The sequence below is a fragment of the Pteronotus mesoamericanus genome, unplaced genomic scaffold, assembly GCF_021234165.1.
Source record: "Pteronotus mesoamericanus isolate MK-2021 breed Mesoamerican mustached bat unplaced genomic scaffold, CSHL_Meso_final contig_50, whole genome shotgun sequence".
NCBI classification, from domain to species: Eukaryota; Metazoa; Chordata; class Mammalia; order Chiroptera; family Mormoopidae; genus Pteronotus; species Pteronotus mesoamericanus.
Genome location: NW_026555186.1, coordinates 5141463 through 5158344, shown reverse-complemented (window position 1 = coordinate 5158344; position 16882 = coordinate 5141463). Strand labels below are relative to the sequence as shown.

Below are 16882 nucleotides of genomic sequence, written 5' to 3'. Positions count from 1 at the left end.
GGAAGACCTCTCTGAATTTGAACATCGGAGTTGCCGCAAAGACGAGTGGGAAAGTGCATTACAACGGTAACACAGGAAGGAATACAGAGTCCTTAAATGCCAAGCTACAGAAACAGAACTATCTAAAGAGCAGCTTTGGTTCCCAGGTGAAACTAAGGAACGAGGAGCTGAGATTCCTATCTTGTCCTTCCACCACTTCTGCTCTTCTAAGTCAGGACCCACAGAATGACTCCAGAGCACAAGTGACAACCACAGTCACAGCTGCCACCGGCTGGGCTCTCCACAGGGGCCAGGCACGGGGTTAGGCACTCTGTGCACATTTTCTCATGAATCTTCTCCCCCCCGAGCCCCTCCCCACCCCATCACTACATTGTTTTCTTTTGTAAGAAATTATCAACTGTTAATTTGTGTTTGTAATGTTAACTCCCTATTAGATTTTAAATTCCACAAAAGATGCATAGACATGGATCTGGCTCCAGCAGCTAACAGAGCTTGACATGCATGAAGCACATGAAATAGTGAATAGGTGAATGAATATAAATGATGAATGAATATCAAGGAAGAAAATATCAATAACAAGCAGTGGTTATTTAGTGACATTATGTATGATTTTTATTCACTTACCTAAATGTTTCTATACACTAAATATTGGCAATAATTACTATGTATTTCTTTGTATCTATAAAAATATATATAATAATAGGCAAAAGGTCCCCCAAATTTGGAAACTCACTTTCATGTACATATAAGTTTTGTGTTTGGTTTTTTTTGTTTGTTTTTTGTTTTTACTATTTCCCCTGGAAATGAAGAGTTAAACTGCTTTCAAAATTAGGTAATTAGGAAATATGCCTCATTTATTCCCCAAGTTTCCTTATGTAGAAGTCAGTCTTTTGTGTGGAATTCCTTCTGGCAAAACGTGAGTCCCAATGCGTGACTTCTGCATGGGGACCCAGGGGCACCCTCTGCAGACGACACTCTCACATGACCCACATGCACCTGTGGTGCCCAGGAGAGCAGGACTGGGCCTGAGAGGCTGAGTCGGCCAGAATGGGAAAATCAGCCATTCCCCCGGCACCCAACCTTCCCATGCGACAGAGCAAAGTGAGTCCTTTTTGCTTCAGTTGGGTGACCTCAATCCATTGGAAAGCTTTTTCATATATTGTTGTCTCCTCTTACTCTCTCTCTCTCACACACACACACACACACACACACACACAGCCCTTTCTAGTCTCTTTTTAGATTTCCCATGTCCCTAAGAACTCATATTGCAATCATCATTTCCGAAGACATTTAACAGAATTCTGTCATACTACCTCCACAAAATGTACCTCATTTCATACAACTTGATTTTATTTTTAATAGACAGGGATTGGAAATTGAAGCCAAACAACAGCTTTCAGTAAGTGAATTATGTCAACATCCCATATGGACAAACTTCTTAATCGGGGGACTTGTTATAACCTAAGTCATCACCTAGCAACCGCGACCAGCAGCTGCTCCACTCTCACACCTATAAATATGCTTGGCCTGGGGCCTCACAGCCCTTTCATTCTCCGCTAGTGACTAATGGTCTCATGCTCTGTGCTGGTGGCGAACATCTGTTGATGGTAAGTCCTGCCGAATTTTTCTTAGAAAGGTCAGTCAGTATCCTGTTACAGATTTTAACATTTCTCAGTGCAATGTGCTAGAATTTTTTTTAATCCTGTGGACACATAATATGTTCCTCCGCGTGTACGTGCATGTGTGTGTGCAGGCAGAGAAACAAAATAAAAACAGGTATGTGTCTCCGCACAAACACAGCCTCAGAACCATGACAAAGCAAGTAAGATGTGTCAACTGGTGGATTAAAAAAAGCAAACGCAAGATTAAGAAATTACAGAGCCCTCTGCTTGAGAAAGCTTTTGCTTTCTCAGACCAATTAGCCATGTGAGCAACTCCACCCAAGGCCTGGGACCAGCAGGCGCCAACTAAGTGCTGGCTTCTTCTGCTCCCAGAAACTGAAGCCCACCTCCCTCGAGGCAACTTGGGGTTCTGTGTGGGGCTCTCTCTCTCTCTCTTTTCATACTGTTTTAAACAAATCAGAGGCCAGTCACTTGGTGAAACTGTCCCTTTGTCCCCTCCATCTCAATGTCTACACTGCCACTTACTTGGGCACACTGACCATCACTTATCCATCAAGACAACTGGGAAGGCTGGTGCTCAGCGGACGCCATCACATTACGTTATTCTAGTTTCTATGAACAGGTGCCAGCTAGGAGTTATTTTCCAGGGTTTTCAATTTTGTTAACTTTTCAACATCTAGACTTTCATAAACTCGGGGCATGGGCAATTTAAATTCCATTACTAGCTTAGAACAAGCACCTACTTGAGACCTGCAGAGATTAAACACCCTTCCATTTGTGAATGCCAAGACTTGCTTCAATCACTATCCCTGAGGGAAGAAAAGGTTTCTACTTTGTCCCTCAAGGAGGGATAACAGCTGAGAGTCAGAAAACGTTTCTCAAGGAAATCAGAAATTGGGGTCATAAAGCAAATTGGCTAATGAGGACATAAACATTCCCTCACATTCTACCTAGGACCCACACCTTCCGATGCAGCACAATCCAGGGTTCCGCTGCGGTTGGAATCAAAAGCAATTGTCCTCTCCCTCCTTTTTTCCCCTTTGGCCTAGTTATAGGAAACTTACAATTCTGTGACAGAACTCAATGATATGTTTCTTACAGAGCAAATTTTGTCAACAATATAATTCCTAATTTTGTTTCTTAGAGACCTTACCCATTTCACTGGGCCTGAACAAGTACATGCAACCCAAACAGACTAAATGATCAAGTTCCTCCAAAGTGTTTTTATTATGAAGGCCTATTAAAATTAACCTTGTTTGAAGACTCTGTTGTCAGTCTTTTTTGTAAACAAACATCATTTTATTTTATTTTATTTTGTTTTTAATCCTCAACCAAGGATATGTTTAATGATTTTAGAGAGAAGGGAAGTGGGGAAGACAGAGAAGCATAGATGTAAGAGCGATCCATCCATTGCCTTCTATACCCACCCTGACCAGGGATTGGACTCACAACGTAGGTATGTGCCCTGAACAGGGATCAAAACAACAGCCTTTTGGTATATGGGATGACACTCCAACCTACTGAGCCACCCAGCCAGGACTGTTGTCAGTCTGTGATAAGGGGATACCCTTGAATATGGCAAATATGGAGTCTGTGACCATCAGTTATTGAGGTATTCATTTAAGATGCTGGACTGTTAAATTAGAGACTACGTTCCAACTTTAGTTCTTTTAAGAGTGCATCTCTCATTTATCTTCATTTTTAAGCCAGCCAAGGAACGACATCTGTGGCATTTAAAGGAACACACCCTTACTAAGAGGATCAATCTTGTCAGCCACAGAAAACAACAACAATCTCATCATGATGTCTCAATACTTGTTAAACTTGTCACCAGCCTCCCTCAAAAGTGGGTTTCAGCAATAAGCTACCGGTGGGTATTGCAGGTGTTCAGTGTTGGTCAATAAGTGCAATGCAGTACTCAATAACAGCATGCAGGGAAGATGGGTATGTACTTGGAGGTGTGCAGGGCACAAACTAGAAAGGGCCACGTGACAGCCCAGGTAGAAATGGATACAGACGCATGAAGTGCATTACTGCGAAGAAGTCTTTTGCTTAAGGAGGGTGTGTAATGCTTGACATTAAGGCGTGAGGACAAAATTCAAAAATAGTTATTTCTCCTAGTAATAGGCTCTTTAGGAAAATAAAGTTATAAAAGTTAATTAATACACTGTGCAGCCTGTCTGATTTAAAGAGAGTTTCTACAGGAATGCTCTCCCCCACTTTCTCACAGAGAATGAAAGTAGGAATTGTACCTAATAATGAACTGAAAAGGGGTCAGCCTTCAATGCATCTCTAATTGCCATGATAATAGTCATTGTGTTTTATATCTGAAGATTAGGAGAATTCTTTAAAGCACATATTTAAAGTTTCTCCACCCTGATTGGTGTGGCTCAGTGGGTTGGGTATTGTCCCACAAACCAAAAGGTTGCCAGTTCGGTTCCAGGTCAGGGCACATGCCTGTGCTGTGGGCCAGGTCCCCGGCTGAGGGAAAACGAGGGGCAACCGATCAATGTTCCTCTCACATATCGATGTTTCTCTCTGTTTCTCCCTCCCTCCACCTCTAAAAATAAGTAAATAAAATCCTAAAAAGAAAAAATAAATTCCTCCAACATTACATTTCTATTCACATTATTAATTTGCTCAGGAAACCTTATTCTTAAAAATTACAGTAATATTCCTTTGTGAGATGTCATTCAGTAGAAATAAATGAGATCTGAATGATCTAGGCTGAACCTTACACCAGTGAGAGTGCTGCCTGCCCATCTTTGCCATCCTCCTTCACTTTTACCTGTTGCAGGTATTCATCTTGGCCTCTACAGTTCAAGTTCCAGTCAGTGGTATTCAGAAGAATCTAACAGCTGCCACATGTGCTTTACGTGTGGGAAAACTGCTCAGCCTATTGGAGACCTGCTTGTCCAATATCCTAGCTATTTCTAGGAAGTCACCTTCACTAAATCAGATATCAAGGAAAGTGATGTGTGTTGTTCATACACACCACCTCGCTCAGGCACAATGTTAAATCCATACTCCTCATGCCCTTCACCTAGTCATTGTTTACTGGATTCGCTAACCTGGTCAGTAAAATTTTAAATGCCTTCTTGTTGATTACACACACAGTTTATTACTGTGTCATTTTCTGTTTGTACTCTATAATTCAGTTGCATGGCATAGACTTGGTAAGAGCCTCTAGTGAGATAAAGAAGCTCTTTGATCAACCAATTACTTAGTTTTCCTAGGTGAGAACCATTCAGAACCACAAGGACAAACCTACTGTAAAATGGCATTTAACTGGGCCTGGACATCCTAAGAGTAGTCTCCACCCAACTAGGTAGAGCAATTAAATGGTGCTAAACATTTTTCCTGAGCTACCTGGGGACTCTCACAACCATAGGTGAGGCTTCAGGGAACTGCCCACAGCCAAAATGGAACCAATGGAGCCAGATGGCCAAAGTAATCCACCTGCTACCAAACCATACAATGACTACTGTAAACAAACGTGCAATGAAAGACAGAGAGATTGTGTGGCTAGGAATTTAAAAATTTAGAGGCCAAAAAAATAAATAAATAAAAAAGACAGAGAAATATACATATACACATATTATATATACATCCTTTAATTGTTACCTTCGAGTATATTCTATGCTTAACAGTTATATTTTGACAGAACTCAATCTATCATGCATACTTTTTCTTTTTTTTTAGTTCATGTAACCATAATGCTTTTTTAAGAAATGGAAAAAATGTTAGGTCTATAAAAGACAACTGTTTTTGAAGTCAGATATATGCCACTGCTTCTCTTGTAATAAACAAGAGCCTTATACCTCCTCCTTGATGTAATCTTTAACCAAACCATCTACTTCCAACATGGGGTTTGAGTGAGCCCTTTACATATCATAGCCAGCGGACACCCTAGAGACTAAGTTTGATAAGGTTCACTTAAAAATTAAGTTCCCTTTGAACATATAACCAAAGAAGCCAGGAATGAATCAATTCTGTGAAATCTGTAATAAATTGACTCTTTGGAATCATAAGAAGAAAATAAAATTAATGTTCTTTCAACAAATTATGCTAAAGAATGTGGGAGTATAAAAATACACAGGCCCGCAGCACCATAACCAAAGATGTCACTCAGGGTTCTGACTAACCCACAGGAGGGACCTGGGTTTCTGGGTCTGTCAAATAAGGAGCTAGACCAGACTGGATGCTGACCATTTTTTTGATCATGCTCCACCCCCTTTGAAATGTCTCAGCAAATCAGAGGGCCCATGGGCCCTGGAGGCAACATTCAATACCTTCTGCTCAAGGATTTTGTTATCAGCCATCCACTCACATGTTTGCTCGAGAAGCTGAATTTAGGAAAACACTGTGTAAAGTCCTCCACTTTAATGAAATAAGCAACATTTACTTTCTCATGTAAAGAGTAGATTTAGAAATTGATATTAATTTGAAAGAGAAATATTTAAAGCTAACAATATCCCTTAAAAGAGAATCTTAGTAGCTACCGGTGACACTTCAAGTCCTAACGGCAAGATATCAGATCTCAGATTCCCGGCAAAGGTTCCTGGCAAACAGACCTCCAAATAAGCTGAGCAAAACCTAGGTACTTCCATTTTCTTAGGCTGTGAGGATGTTAAAAATATAAGATGTCAAAGCCAAGTGATGCCAATGCCCACAGTCCCATAAGAGAGGAACTCAGAGCCGTCTGAGGAATTTCGTCTTTCCTTTACAGTGCATCGCTGATTTCCAGGCCTTTGGTGAGTGTAAGGCCAGTGCGGGTATCCTGCTGGCCGCCTTCTGGACGCCGTCAGCGGCATCTGCAAGGGTATCCTCAACACCACAACTTCCATTGACTTGTTCCATCTCAGTGAAGCAGACAACTAGAAATTCTGTGCCTGGTCAAAGCCAGGACCCATGATTTCACTGGAAACGTGAGCTGGAGATTTCACAGATGGGGGTTAGAACGTAAGGGTAACTTTACCAAAAACAAAGGGGCTGCTATGCATCAGGGCCTAATACCCTGGGTGTAGGTAAATCCTCCTTTCTCAGATTTTCACCATGACATTTAAAAAAGGGCTTTTGTATCCTTACAGATTGCCAACAATGGTCAATTTTAAGCTGCTTTTTTAGTATCAGATAACTTCCCTCATCCTAAAATCTAGGATAGTAGAGTTATCCATTAATTCCAAGCCATATTAACAACGAATCGGTATGAATATCCTTATACTTGGGGAATACCATGAATGCTGACAGGGGTCTAACAAAAACCAAGGAGCACACTCTTGGGGCAGTCAACTCAATCCAATAAATATTACTTATGTGTACGTGCAGTGAGAGTTACTAAACTACCAACTGGAACAAAGATTGGTATACTTGCATAAAGTCCCATGAATTGTCTCTGATTTCTAATATATTTAAAGAGGAGGAAGAATTTAGTAAGTCACAAACCCACATGAAAGATCGTTCTTATGCTAAGCCCTCCACCAACCTGTTTAGTTGTTTTGTCCACTTTTTTACAAAGCAATATTATTAGCAACTTGCCATTACTGACTCCAGTGCATTCAACTTGGTTCCATAGAGGTAAACAGCTGCTATGTATTAAGATATAAATACATTTGACCTATTGTTTCAAATGTCAAAGTGACAGTGGTTTAAAAAAGAGACCACTTCATTTTTATCCCTTGTACAGTAGAGCAGAGTAGTCCTGGGCTACATGGGATCTCCATAATGCTGGAGGTCCAGGCTCTTTCCATCTTGTTGCTCGGATACCCTCAACATCACACTTCCATCCCATAGTCCAAGACAGTTACTCAGCTCCTGCCACTCCATCCACATCGCAGCTAGCAGAGAGGGGAAAAGTGAGTCAGAGGGCACTCCATTTCCCTTGAAGTCATGGTGTGGAGTTGCTTGCAAAGCTTCCACCCACCTCCCACTGGCTGAAACACAGTCACATGGCCAACCTTAGCTGCAAGAGAGCCTAGAAATGTAAGTCAATTATTGGTGGCCATGATCTAGCTGGAACTTGAGATTCTATTACCAAAGGAAGGGAAGCTGGGAATTTGAGAACAAACAGAGGACTCTCCCACAATATTCTTCTTGATCTCTTATTTCATCAGTTTACATAATTTATAATGAAAATAACACAATTATAAAAGCAACAACAAGAGGCATAGAGAGATTTGTGAATAACACACCGACTTGGTAAAGCACACAACTCATAAGATAGAAGCAGTTCTATACTAGAGTCAGGGTAGACCATCATTTTCCGAAAAGGGCCAGATGGAAAATAATTTAGGCTTTGTTGACCATCCAGTCTCTCTACTCAACTCTGCCACTACAGTTGGAGGGCAGCTGCAGAAGCTATCCAAATAAAAGAGCATAGTTGTGATCCAGTAAAATTTTACTTTACAGCTTATTTACAAAAACAGGCTGCAGGGTGGATCTGGCCTCCAGGTTGCACTGGCCTCCCAGGTTCAAGGTATCCTAGGCTTCGGCCATGTGGCTGCACGGCAGTGACGGAGATCACTGATTAACCCAACAAGCTGACTGGGAACAACTCATAGAGCTTCTATTATAACACCACTTCCCATGTATTGTTTATATATATTAAGTGCTGGGAACACTAGGAGCTTTACCCTATGATCTGCCACCCTCACTGCAATCTGACAATGTGTGTAAATGCCCCCATTTTACAGATGAGGAAGTAAACACAGCCAACAAGTGGCAACACTAGGGTCAGATCTCTCCCGGTCTTTCCATCTCCAATCTACCAACCTTCCAAGCCTGTTTTACAGTGTTTGGATGAAAAACAGTCCTGCTGCTAATAATAAATGAAAGAGAAGTATACAATTTCTTGTCTTAATACCAGTGAAGTTGTTATATGCCAGATTTGACTTGTAAAGTATTACAAGGAGAAAGGTTTCGTTCTGATCTTAAAATAGGCCTTGCCCTAGAAGTTTATCCAGGATTTAGTGGAGAGGCATCTAACCTTCAGATTTTTCCTAAGTAAAGTTTCTACCCTCTCAAGCTTCAGAATATCGGTAACTAATGGGGGTGGGGGTGGAGGGCGGACGCAGGGCAGTGTCAAGGTGCCATTAATATCACTGAAACTTTGAGAGTCTTTCAAAATCAAATAAACGAAGATTTTTCTCCCACTGCTCCTCCCACCCCCAACCCCATCCTCACCTTGGCACAATGAGCTTCACTCACATACCCACTCACCCTCTCCAAATATGGCAAATCACATTAATCTGTCCTAACATTCTTTCCAGAACCTTCCCAACAAGGCCCCACAATCCTTATCAGGACTCCAGGCACCATTTCCAGTTCACAGGAGTTGGCACAAGAGCATGAAGCCATTTGCCATGAAGCGCTCACACCTGCCTTGTGGAACACAACAGCTTCCCATTTTCCCCTCTGCTGTGCCCAAAAAAGGGATTATCATCTACTTCCTTTATCACTGACGTCAGTGTTGGTTGTACGTTCGTTTACTGAGCAAATCTCTTCTGGTTTCAGCAAGCAAGTCAATTCATTCCAGTTTATAACTAATCTATTCAGGTATTCCTTTTATAACTAAGTCTACATCTCAAAGCCTTCCTTTGCAAAACAAACATACTCCTAAAAGAAAGCCTTCAAGATACCGACAACTATGAGAAATTATGACTATTTAGAGTTCCCGTTCGTTTAATTACTTTGGAAGGAAAGATTTCTGCCACTCACATCACAAGACACTCCAGAAATACTGTCTAAAGACAGAATTTACAAGTTTAATCTTTATAGGTGAAATTTGAACATGATAGATCGGTTTTTTCTTTTCAAAATAAAGAACTTGCCCATAGTTCAACTAAACCACCACCATGAAATGTCACTTCCCGAGTCACAGAGTAGAATTTGCGCACGGCTGCTTGTTCTGTTTACAGCCAGCAAGAGGCCACATCATGATGGCAATGACCGTGTGACGCTCCTCCTTAGGCAACACCACACATGGGTGTGTGAGCAGCTCTGGAGCACCAGTCTCCACCCTGACACACAGCAGCCTTCGTAAATCAGTTCCCACGGAGAGGGGGCCTTGGGGGGGTTCAAGCCTTTCCCTCCGCTCCGCTAACGTGGGACACTCACAACTGCACCCAACACAAAGAATCCACAGTCTGGATTCCTCCCAAACACTGGGAATGCCACAGAACAACATCTGTAAGAGCCCTCAGTGGCATTTGCCCCGTGGGTAACAATTACACCCAGGGCTGCCCAACTCTGCAAAAATGCACTGCATCTGCAGAGGGGGAGGGGGAGCGTGGCCGGGCCTAGAAGACTGACAGGACCCCCCTTTGAAGAATGACACCACTGCCCTCTTGATCACCACCGAAACTTGTTTGTGTCTCCCAGGGACGGCTGGGACCCTCCCCATTTCCCAACTTCTGCATCAGGACACTTTGTGACCTAGATGGACTGCCATGTGTTGCTACATCTAGGTTTTGCCTCCTGTCTCTGCCAGTTTGGATTCACAGACAGCAGGTACCATGGGCAAGAGAAGGTAATTTGTGGTGAAGGTACAGGTGGGGCAAAGGGGTAAGAGAGAGAGAGCGGATGAAGAAGAGTATGAGAGGAAAATCAGAAAAAATACAGGTAAGAACAAACCAGGGTTAAAACCATTTTGCCTGACTGCATCTCATTTGTAGAAGGAACTGCAGGAGGTCATATTAACTCTGGCCAAAGAGCCAGAAGCCAATATTCCCGCAGGGGGTCATTTTTAGCTTTTTTGTTCAGAGTTTACTGGTGCTTTCACAAGAATAGCTAAAAAAAACCAAAACAAAAAACCAAAAAAACCCACATAAACAAGAGCTTTAACACGCTTCTGCCTGAAGTTCCTTCCCCTGAGTTTGGGCTGGCTCTTACATAATCTCACTAGGCTGCAACGTGGCCAAGTAGCCACAGAAACAAACTGTGAAGTCACTAGATTTGAGTTGAAAGAGAAGTTTGATTGCTGAAGAAAACTACTGATTTTCAAGGCAACCTTTCTTGCGGCATTGCAAGCTGATGCTTCCGAAACCCCAAATCAAGTCATTGTATTTCTCTCACCCTAGCTCCAAACGTAACTGACCTCCTCAGGGACTGAATTGCTTATGTCCTCTAGTCCCAAATTAAAAACTAGGTGAATGGAAGACTTCATTTCCTGTTTCTTCACAAATAGGTAGATATTTAATTTGTGGGTGGCAGGGGCTTATTCTCTTGGTAATTATTTTATCTCCCTCCAGCCCATAAAGACCTGCAGGTGGCTTCTAAAAGTACACGGAAAACAAGGGATAAAACAAACACCTAAGGGAGCAGAGCCACTGGTCTGCAAGGTACACTTGGAGATACCTAAGTGGGTAGAAGTGGCGCCCCTTCATCCAGCACATACAGCCTCACCCCAGGGCCCACAGCTTGGAGGCAGAGCCTGCGGTGGGTATCATCCCACACTGGGTCTCTCAGCTGGGGGCCTCAGTACACAGCCATCACAGCCACAGGGGGAGGGGGTGGCCCTACCAGGGAATGGCACTGAAGGGCCTGATGGGAAAGAAAATAAGCCCAGGGGCAGAAGAGCACACAAAAGTATATTCCAGAGGGTTCCATATACTTGCTAGAGGTGAGCTGTCTTTTTACCTCCCAAAGGGCTACATTAGAGATGGAAATAAGATCATTTAAAAGATTCACGGTGCTCATAAATTAAAACAAACCAACTGGACAAGAGATGCACACAAGTCCTGAACCTGAACTTGCTCCTGTGGATACTCGGCTCACTGTCATCTGCACTGGGCAGGCATCCTTGCTTCCTGCTCGAAGAGGTAAACCCACAAAGCACAGGCCTGCGGCCTAACACCCACAAGGGATTGGGTTAAAGCAATGCTACAAAGGGTGAAAATAACGTGAGCCAAACACACACCCCTCATGGTGCTGGTCCAAACAGGAAGAACACGTGCACATCCAGACCAGACCCACCAGGCATGCCCTGGGCGATTCTGCACTGACTCCGGTTGAGGCGCCATCTAGGCAGAGCGGACACACTGAGGACCTTTCACACGTCATGACTGTAATCGGGGTACTCACAAGGATTAGACCACGGGTGGCCTTAGGGGCCTGGCAGTTCGTATTGACACCTTTTGGCTGAATCATTCCCTAATTAGAAAAATTAAGTGGTGTATCTCACTCTCATTTATATGGCAAATCAATAATACAGTAACAATGTATGTGGGCAAATCCAAAGGACAGAATATTTTGCAGGCATAAAAAAATGCTTCCTAATGTTAGCGGTCATTGGGAAATGTTCATGAGGGAGAAAAACAAAAAAGCAGCATACAAAATTGCATGTATCATATATAATTATTGTAGATTTGCCCAAAAAAAAGTCCAAGAAATACTTGTAAACAAAATATCCCAGTATTATTTCAGGGCAGTAAGATGATGGTTGGTCATTTCTTCGTTATATTCATTTTTTCCTATACTGTTTTTATTTCCCCCGAATGAACCACTATAACATCTTTCAGTGGGAAAACAATACTGTGTACGAGATTTGCTCCTCGGGTGAGCCCTTGAGTTCCCATATCTTCTATGCGACCCAGATTTACATAAAGAGAAGAATAAGACAACCGGATAGATCTAGACACAGAGTTGCCCATGAAGGGACAAAGGTCTGAGAGTAAGGGAAGCCCACACAATGACTTTTCCTCTGTAGGGGCAGCTTCTGCTGGCAGCCGTGGAACAGCCCCTTCCACGATCCAGCACACAGCAGCTGTAGCCTTCCTTTGGTACTGGAAACCAAAGAGACTTCATCACATTTTAGGGATGGCAAAAAAATTAGTCACCTGTGCTTATAAAATAAACATTAGCTTTCACAGGGACTTCGGGAGCTCCACAGGTTTGGGAAGCATGCTGCTTGTTAATTGGTGATTAATACACTGCACACAAACAAACTCCAGGAGCAAGGACAGACTGTGGTGTTCTCGAAGTTCTTAATCAATTTCAAATATTAGCCCAGCTGAGTCAAAGGAGGATTTCGAAAGTGGTAAACATTTTCTATGACTGAGAGACATTTTCCAAGACTATGTTGGATGGCGGAAGAAAAATAAACCTTCAACAACCGCATGGTTCATAAAACTTGGAGATGTATCCAGGAAGAAGATGCAGCAGCGTTAGAATTAAACACTAACCCTTGTAATCAATGCACAGGCACTGGGAGCTGGAACTAACCCCCACAGGCTTCCCAGAACCAATTTTGTGCCTCTTGCCCAGCTCCACTTTCAGGGACATCGTGTGCATGTCCTGAAAAGGAATCAACGAATGCTACAGCCAGGGCTTCCCCTCCCCAGGGGCCAGCCCCCCGTTCATTACAGAAGGTGCAACCACAGGTTCTGCTATACCTCTCCACTCGCCTCCTTGGAGAGGCCCCTGGACTTCTCTCATACCACACGTGCGGCCCACATTACCATTTAAAATGATTTAGCCCTTATTATCCGAAATAACCTTGTTATTTTTTATCTTAAGTGTCTGTATCCCCCACTCAGACCATAGCTCCATGAGAGCGGGCCCTCACCCTCACCCCACCAGGCGGCACAGCGCCTGGCTTCGGGGCCGCGTGGATGAACACGTGCAGAGCGAAGTGTGGACACGAAGGCCTGGTGCGAAGTGCTTCTATAAGACTTGTGCTGAGCTCGGTCCTGGTAGCCTGGGATCCATACCTGCTGCTGGCAGCTGGAATGGGGAATGGTTCACCTGTCCACATGCCTCCACCCAGGTTCGGACCACAGCGAGGGCCTGCACGGCGACCTCCATGGTGAAGCCCCAGATCAGGTGGCACAAGGGACCACGCAGAACCAGGCCTCTGGCCAGGGTCTAATTATCCTCGTATTTCTTGATCCTGCTAGGTTCCCCAGGCACTGCCTCCACCTTTTTCCTTCTTCTTTACCTTCCTGCTTGGGTTTCTGCCCTCCTCATCCTGCTTCAGAATGGTGTTCCTTCACACCCTCTCCCCTCACCTCTTGACCTTGAAATGGGGACGGAGCCTTTGGAGGTTATTATCAGAGTGTTTCTTTCTGGCAATGAGGTAAACAGCAAAGAAGACGGTCTCTCCTCGGGCGCCCTCCCGTCCCAGGCAGCTGTGTACACCTCTGTGCGTTCAGTGAGTATAACTGCAGCCTCAGAGCCATCAATCACGAGTGCACGAAGCAATCAGGCACGGGGCCTACGGCGCACACCCCGACACTAATGAAGCTCCCCATCATTTGGTTTCCACTAGTTTAACACACTTCGTTCCAATTTAGCTCACTGCCCGTTACAGAGCAATTCAGGTCACCAAATTCCAAAATGGGACCGAGGTAACATGAAGAAGTCTGCATGTGAGACTCAGCCGTGGCCCTGAGCACAAGTGTTGTCAGCAGGCCCGCCACTTATAACAGTCATTTCTCTTTTAGACGTGGCACTGAGGGAGTCGTCCAGTGGCATTTAATCTCAAATTTAGCACAAGCAAAATTCCCTCTCGAATGTAATATTTTATTTCTAGCCTAGCCCTAAACATTCACCTTGTCCAGAGTGCCCTTTCTAATTTTCTGCACAGATTGGGGGGCAGGGGAGAGGGAACATATAAAGCAAAGCAAAGTTTATTGTGTAGGAAGCCACAAACTGTTAAGAGCAGGCAGTCAGAGCATCGAAATAAAAAGGGAAGCAGGGCTGCATTACTTCAAAGGAGTGAGAGGGACTTCCCTATTTTCAGCAAATATATCATCAGTCTTTAGTAATAATAATTATTTATATATGTATATTTTTTCTCCTTCTTGTCTGTTCATCCTTTGTAACCAGTGATTCTTAGAAAACCATCTTATGTTTAGTGTACATCACAAACTGTTAGTTCAAAATATGTATAATTACCCACAATTAATTACTACTTAATTGTGATGATGATTACATTTTTGCCAAATCTCTCTCTTCAGTCTCTACAATGATCAGGCCCCTTAGATATTCCCTGCAAGTATTAAAATGGTCTATATGTACATCTCCTTCAACAAGGATTTATTTAGAATACCTATTCTGTGCAAATGCCTGTCAGGGAGCTGGTGGGAACGCCAAGATACTAAGAGGAAAAGAGCAAGTCCTGATTTCGGAGGCAATGGCAGCGGAGACGCACACCATACAGGTAGGTCGACCCCATCATCTCAAAACCGAAACTGCCTTTACATTCATCTAAAATGTCTTCTTAACGAGTTAGCATGTCCATGTCCTGAATCTAGGCACTTTCATAAATGCCCTTTTGAAGTCCTTGATTTAGTGCCTCATTTTATTAAAAAAACCTGTTTCCTTATGGAATTAAGTGTCAAGTTAATGTCTCCTTTTGATGTACTGGGAAGAAATCTGAAAGAAAATAAAACCTAGAAGATGAGAGACAGAAGTCGTTTTTAAGGACACAATTACAACTCATTATAACCAACACACACACACACACACACACACACACACACAAAACCATATAATTATGGCTGAAAAGGGCTGCTTATCTCAAAGAAAAGAACACCATGGACAACAAAAGTATCTGGCACTCCTGTTCCTAGAGAGCTACCCCCCTCCACCTTCCTTGACCACTAATTGTGGTCACCTTTCCTTTTTTAACAACTTAAAATTTTTTTTCAATCACAGTTCATTATTATATTAGTGTCAGGTATACAGCATAGTGGTCAGTCATCTATGTAGCTTATGAAGGGACCATCCCAACAAGTCCCGCACCGCCTGGCACCATACGCAGTCGCCACGATATTACTATGTTCCCTGTGCTGTGCTTTACATCCCATGACTATTGTGTAACTGCCAATTTGCACTTCTTAATCCCTTTACCTTCTGCACCCAGCCTCTCAACCCCCTCCCAGCTGGCAGCCATCAGTTCGTCCTTTGTAGCTATGAGCTTGTTTCTGTTTTCTTTTCTTTCTACTTCTTCATATCTTAATTTCCATGACCCTAATTAGAATGCCAATGAAGCTGATTCATACAAATTTTGTTAATATAGCAATGCGGTTAGAAATGGAGACCTTCAGCATGGGCACAAGTTATGCTCATACTAATAAGAATAACTGCCTGTTTCCTTTCCTATCTCTGTCCTCCCTTCTTAGAGCTTATATTAGTAAAAATACTGATACAGTTAATGCCCTGCATAAGGGCTTAAACTGACCACATTTTCAAAGATAAGAACAGTGGTTAAAAAAGCGTTGTAATATCAAAATTGGTATATTGGTCTAAGAGTTAACCCTTAGAAATGTTCGACAAGTCTTAAACATGCAAATACTTCACAAAATGTTCACTAGCTTAGGTTCCCAGGAACTATCATCTCAAGTTAAAAAAAAACATCAAAAATTCAAGTAGACTTTACATAGTGTAGGGAAAAATACTTTTCAAAATTTCACACCGTCATTTCCCCATTAAAGAAAAACACTTATTTTCATGTTTCAAAGGATATTTTAAGTTCATTTTATGTTTCTCTCCATGGTAAAAAAAAAAAAAAAAAAAAAAAACCACAGTTTCCTGGAATTAAAGGACTGCAGTCTAATTTTTTTTTTAAATTTCCATTTAGACTAGTCATACTATTCTTAAAAAGACAACTAGCAAATGAAAGATACCTGGCAAATGAAATGGGCTCAAAAAGAAGTAAAGATACATCGGCATTACCTTTTGTCTGGCCCCAAGCACTCAGCTTCAGGCATCTCTGCCCTTTGCAAGCACCAGCACTGTGGGGGCGGCCGCAGCACGTCTGTGCCACAGTGGCTTCTTCTCCACTCTAACGACTATCAGGAAGAAAACAAGCCAGTAGTCCAGTTCTTTCCTTTTTGGAAAAAAAAGCACTCCTCCCTTACTCAGAAAGTAGGTGCTTCCAAACTCCCAAAGCGCCTGCCTGCCTTGAATGAAGCTAAGAGCTGAGTTGTTATGACTGTGCCCTTCTAAAAATAAATAGGTCACCTCTTACTCCCAGTACCGTGACAGGCAGCTGGGGGCAAGCACGGCCCAGCTGCCCAGCATTTTCTGTCCAGTCGTGTGAGAAGCTGTCACCACCAGCTATTAACCTTTATTGGGAGGACTTCGCTCGGCCTGCCTACCCTTTCTCTTTCCTTTTCTTTCCTGGCATGGACAGCCACCCCACCGAACTGGGGGGGTGGGGAGGTGCGCGTGGCCACGGGGAGCTTGGAACCTCAGCCTGGGCTATCGGATCTCTAGCTCACAGGAGGGAGCCGGAGGGCGGAGAGCGAAACGGGCTG

At 43.2% G+C, this 16882-nt stretch overlaps 1 protein-coding gene across 3 annotated transcripts in view; it reads right to left on the bottom strand.

Moving 5' to 3' along the window:
• Nucleotides 1-16882, bottom strand: part of RETREG1 (reticulophagy regulator 1) — a 114115-nt gene that overhangs the window by 19430 nt on the left and 77803 nt on the right. Inside the window, exon 1 of one of the 3 annotated variants that reach the window (XM_054578312.1) lies at nt 16299-16720. The exons of 1 other annotated variant lie outside the window; for it this stretch is intronic. In XM_054578312.1, coding sequence (XP_054434287.1) covers nt 16299-16333 — 35 coding nt within the window. In that variant the 5' untranslated portion in view covers nt 16334-16720. Of the gene's footprint in view, nt 1-16298; nt 16721-16882 lie in introns of those variants that run through there. One more of the 3 variants, XM_054578313.1, reaches the window with a different exon arrangement.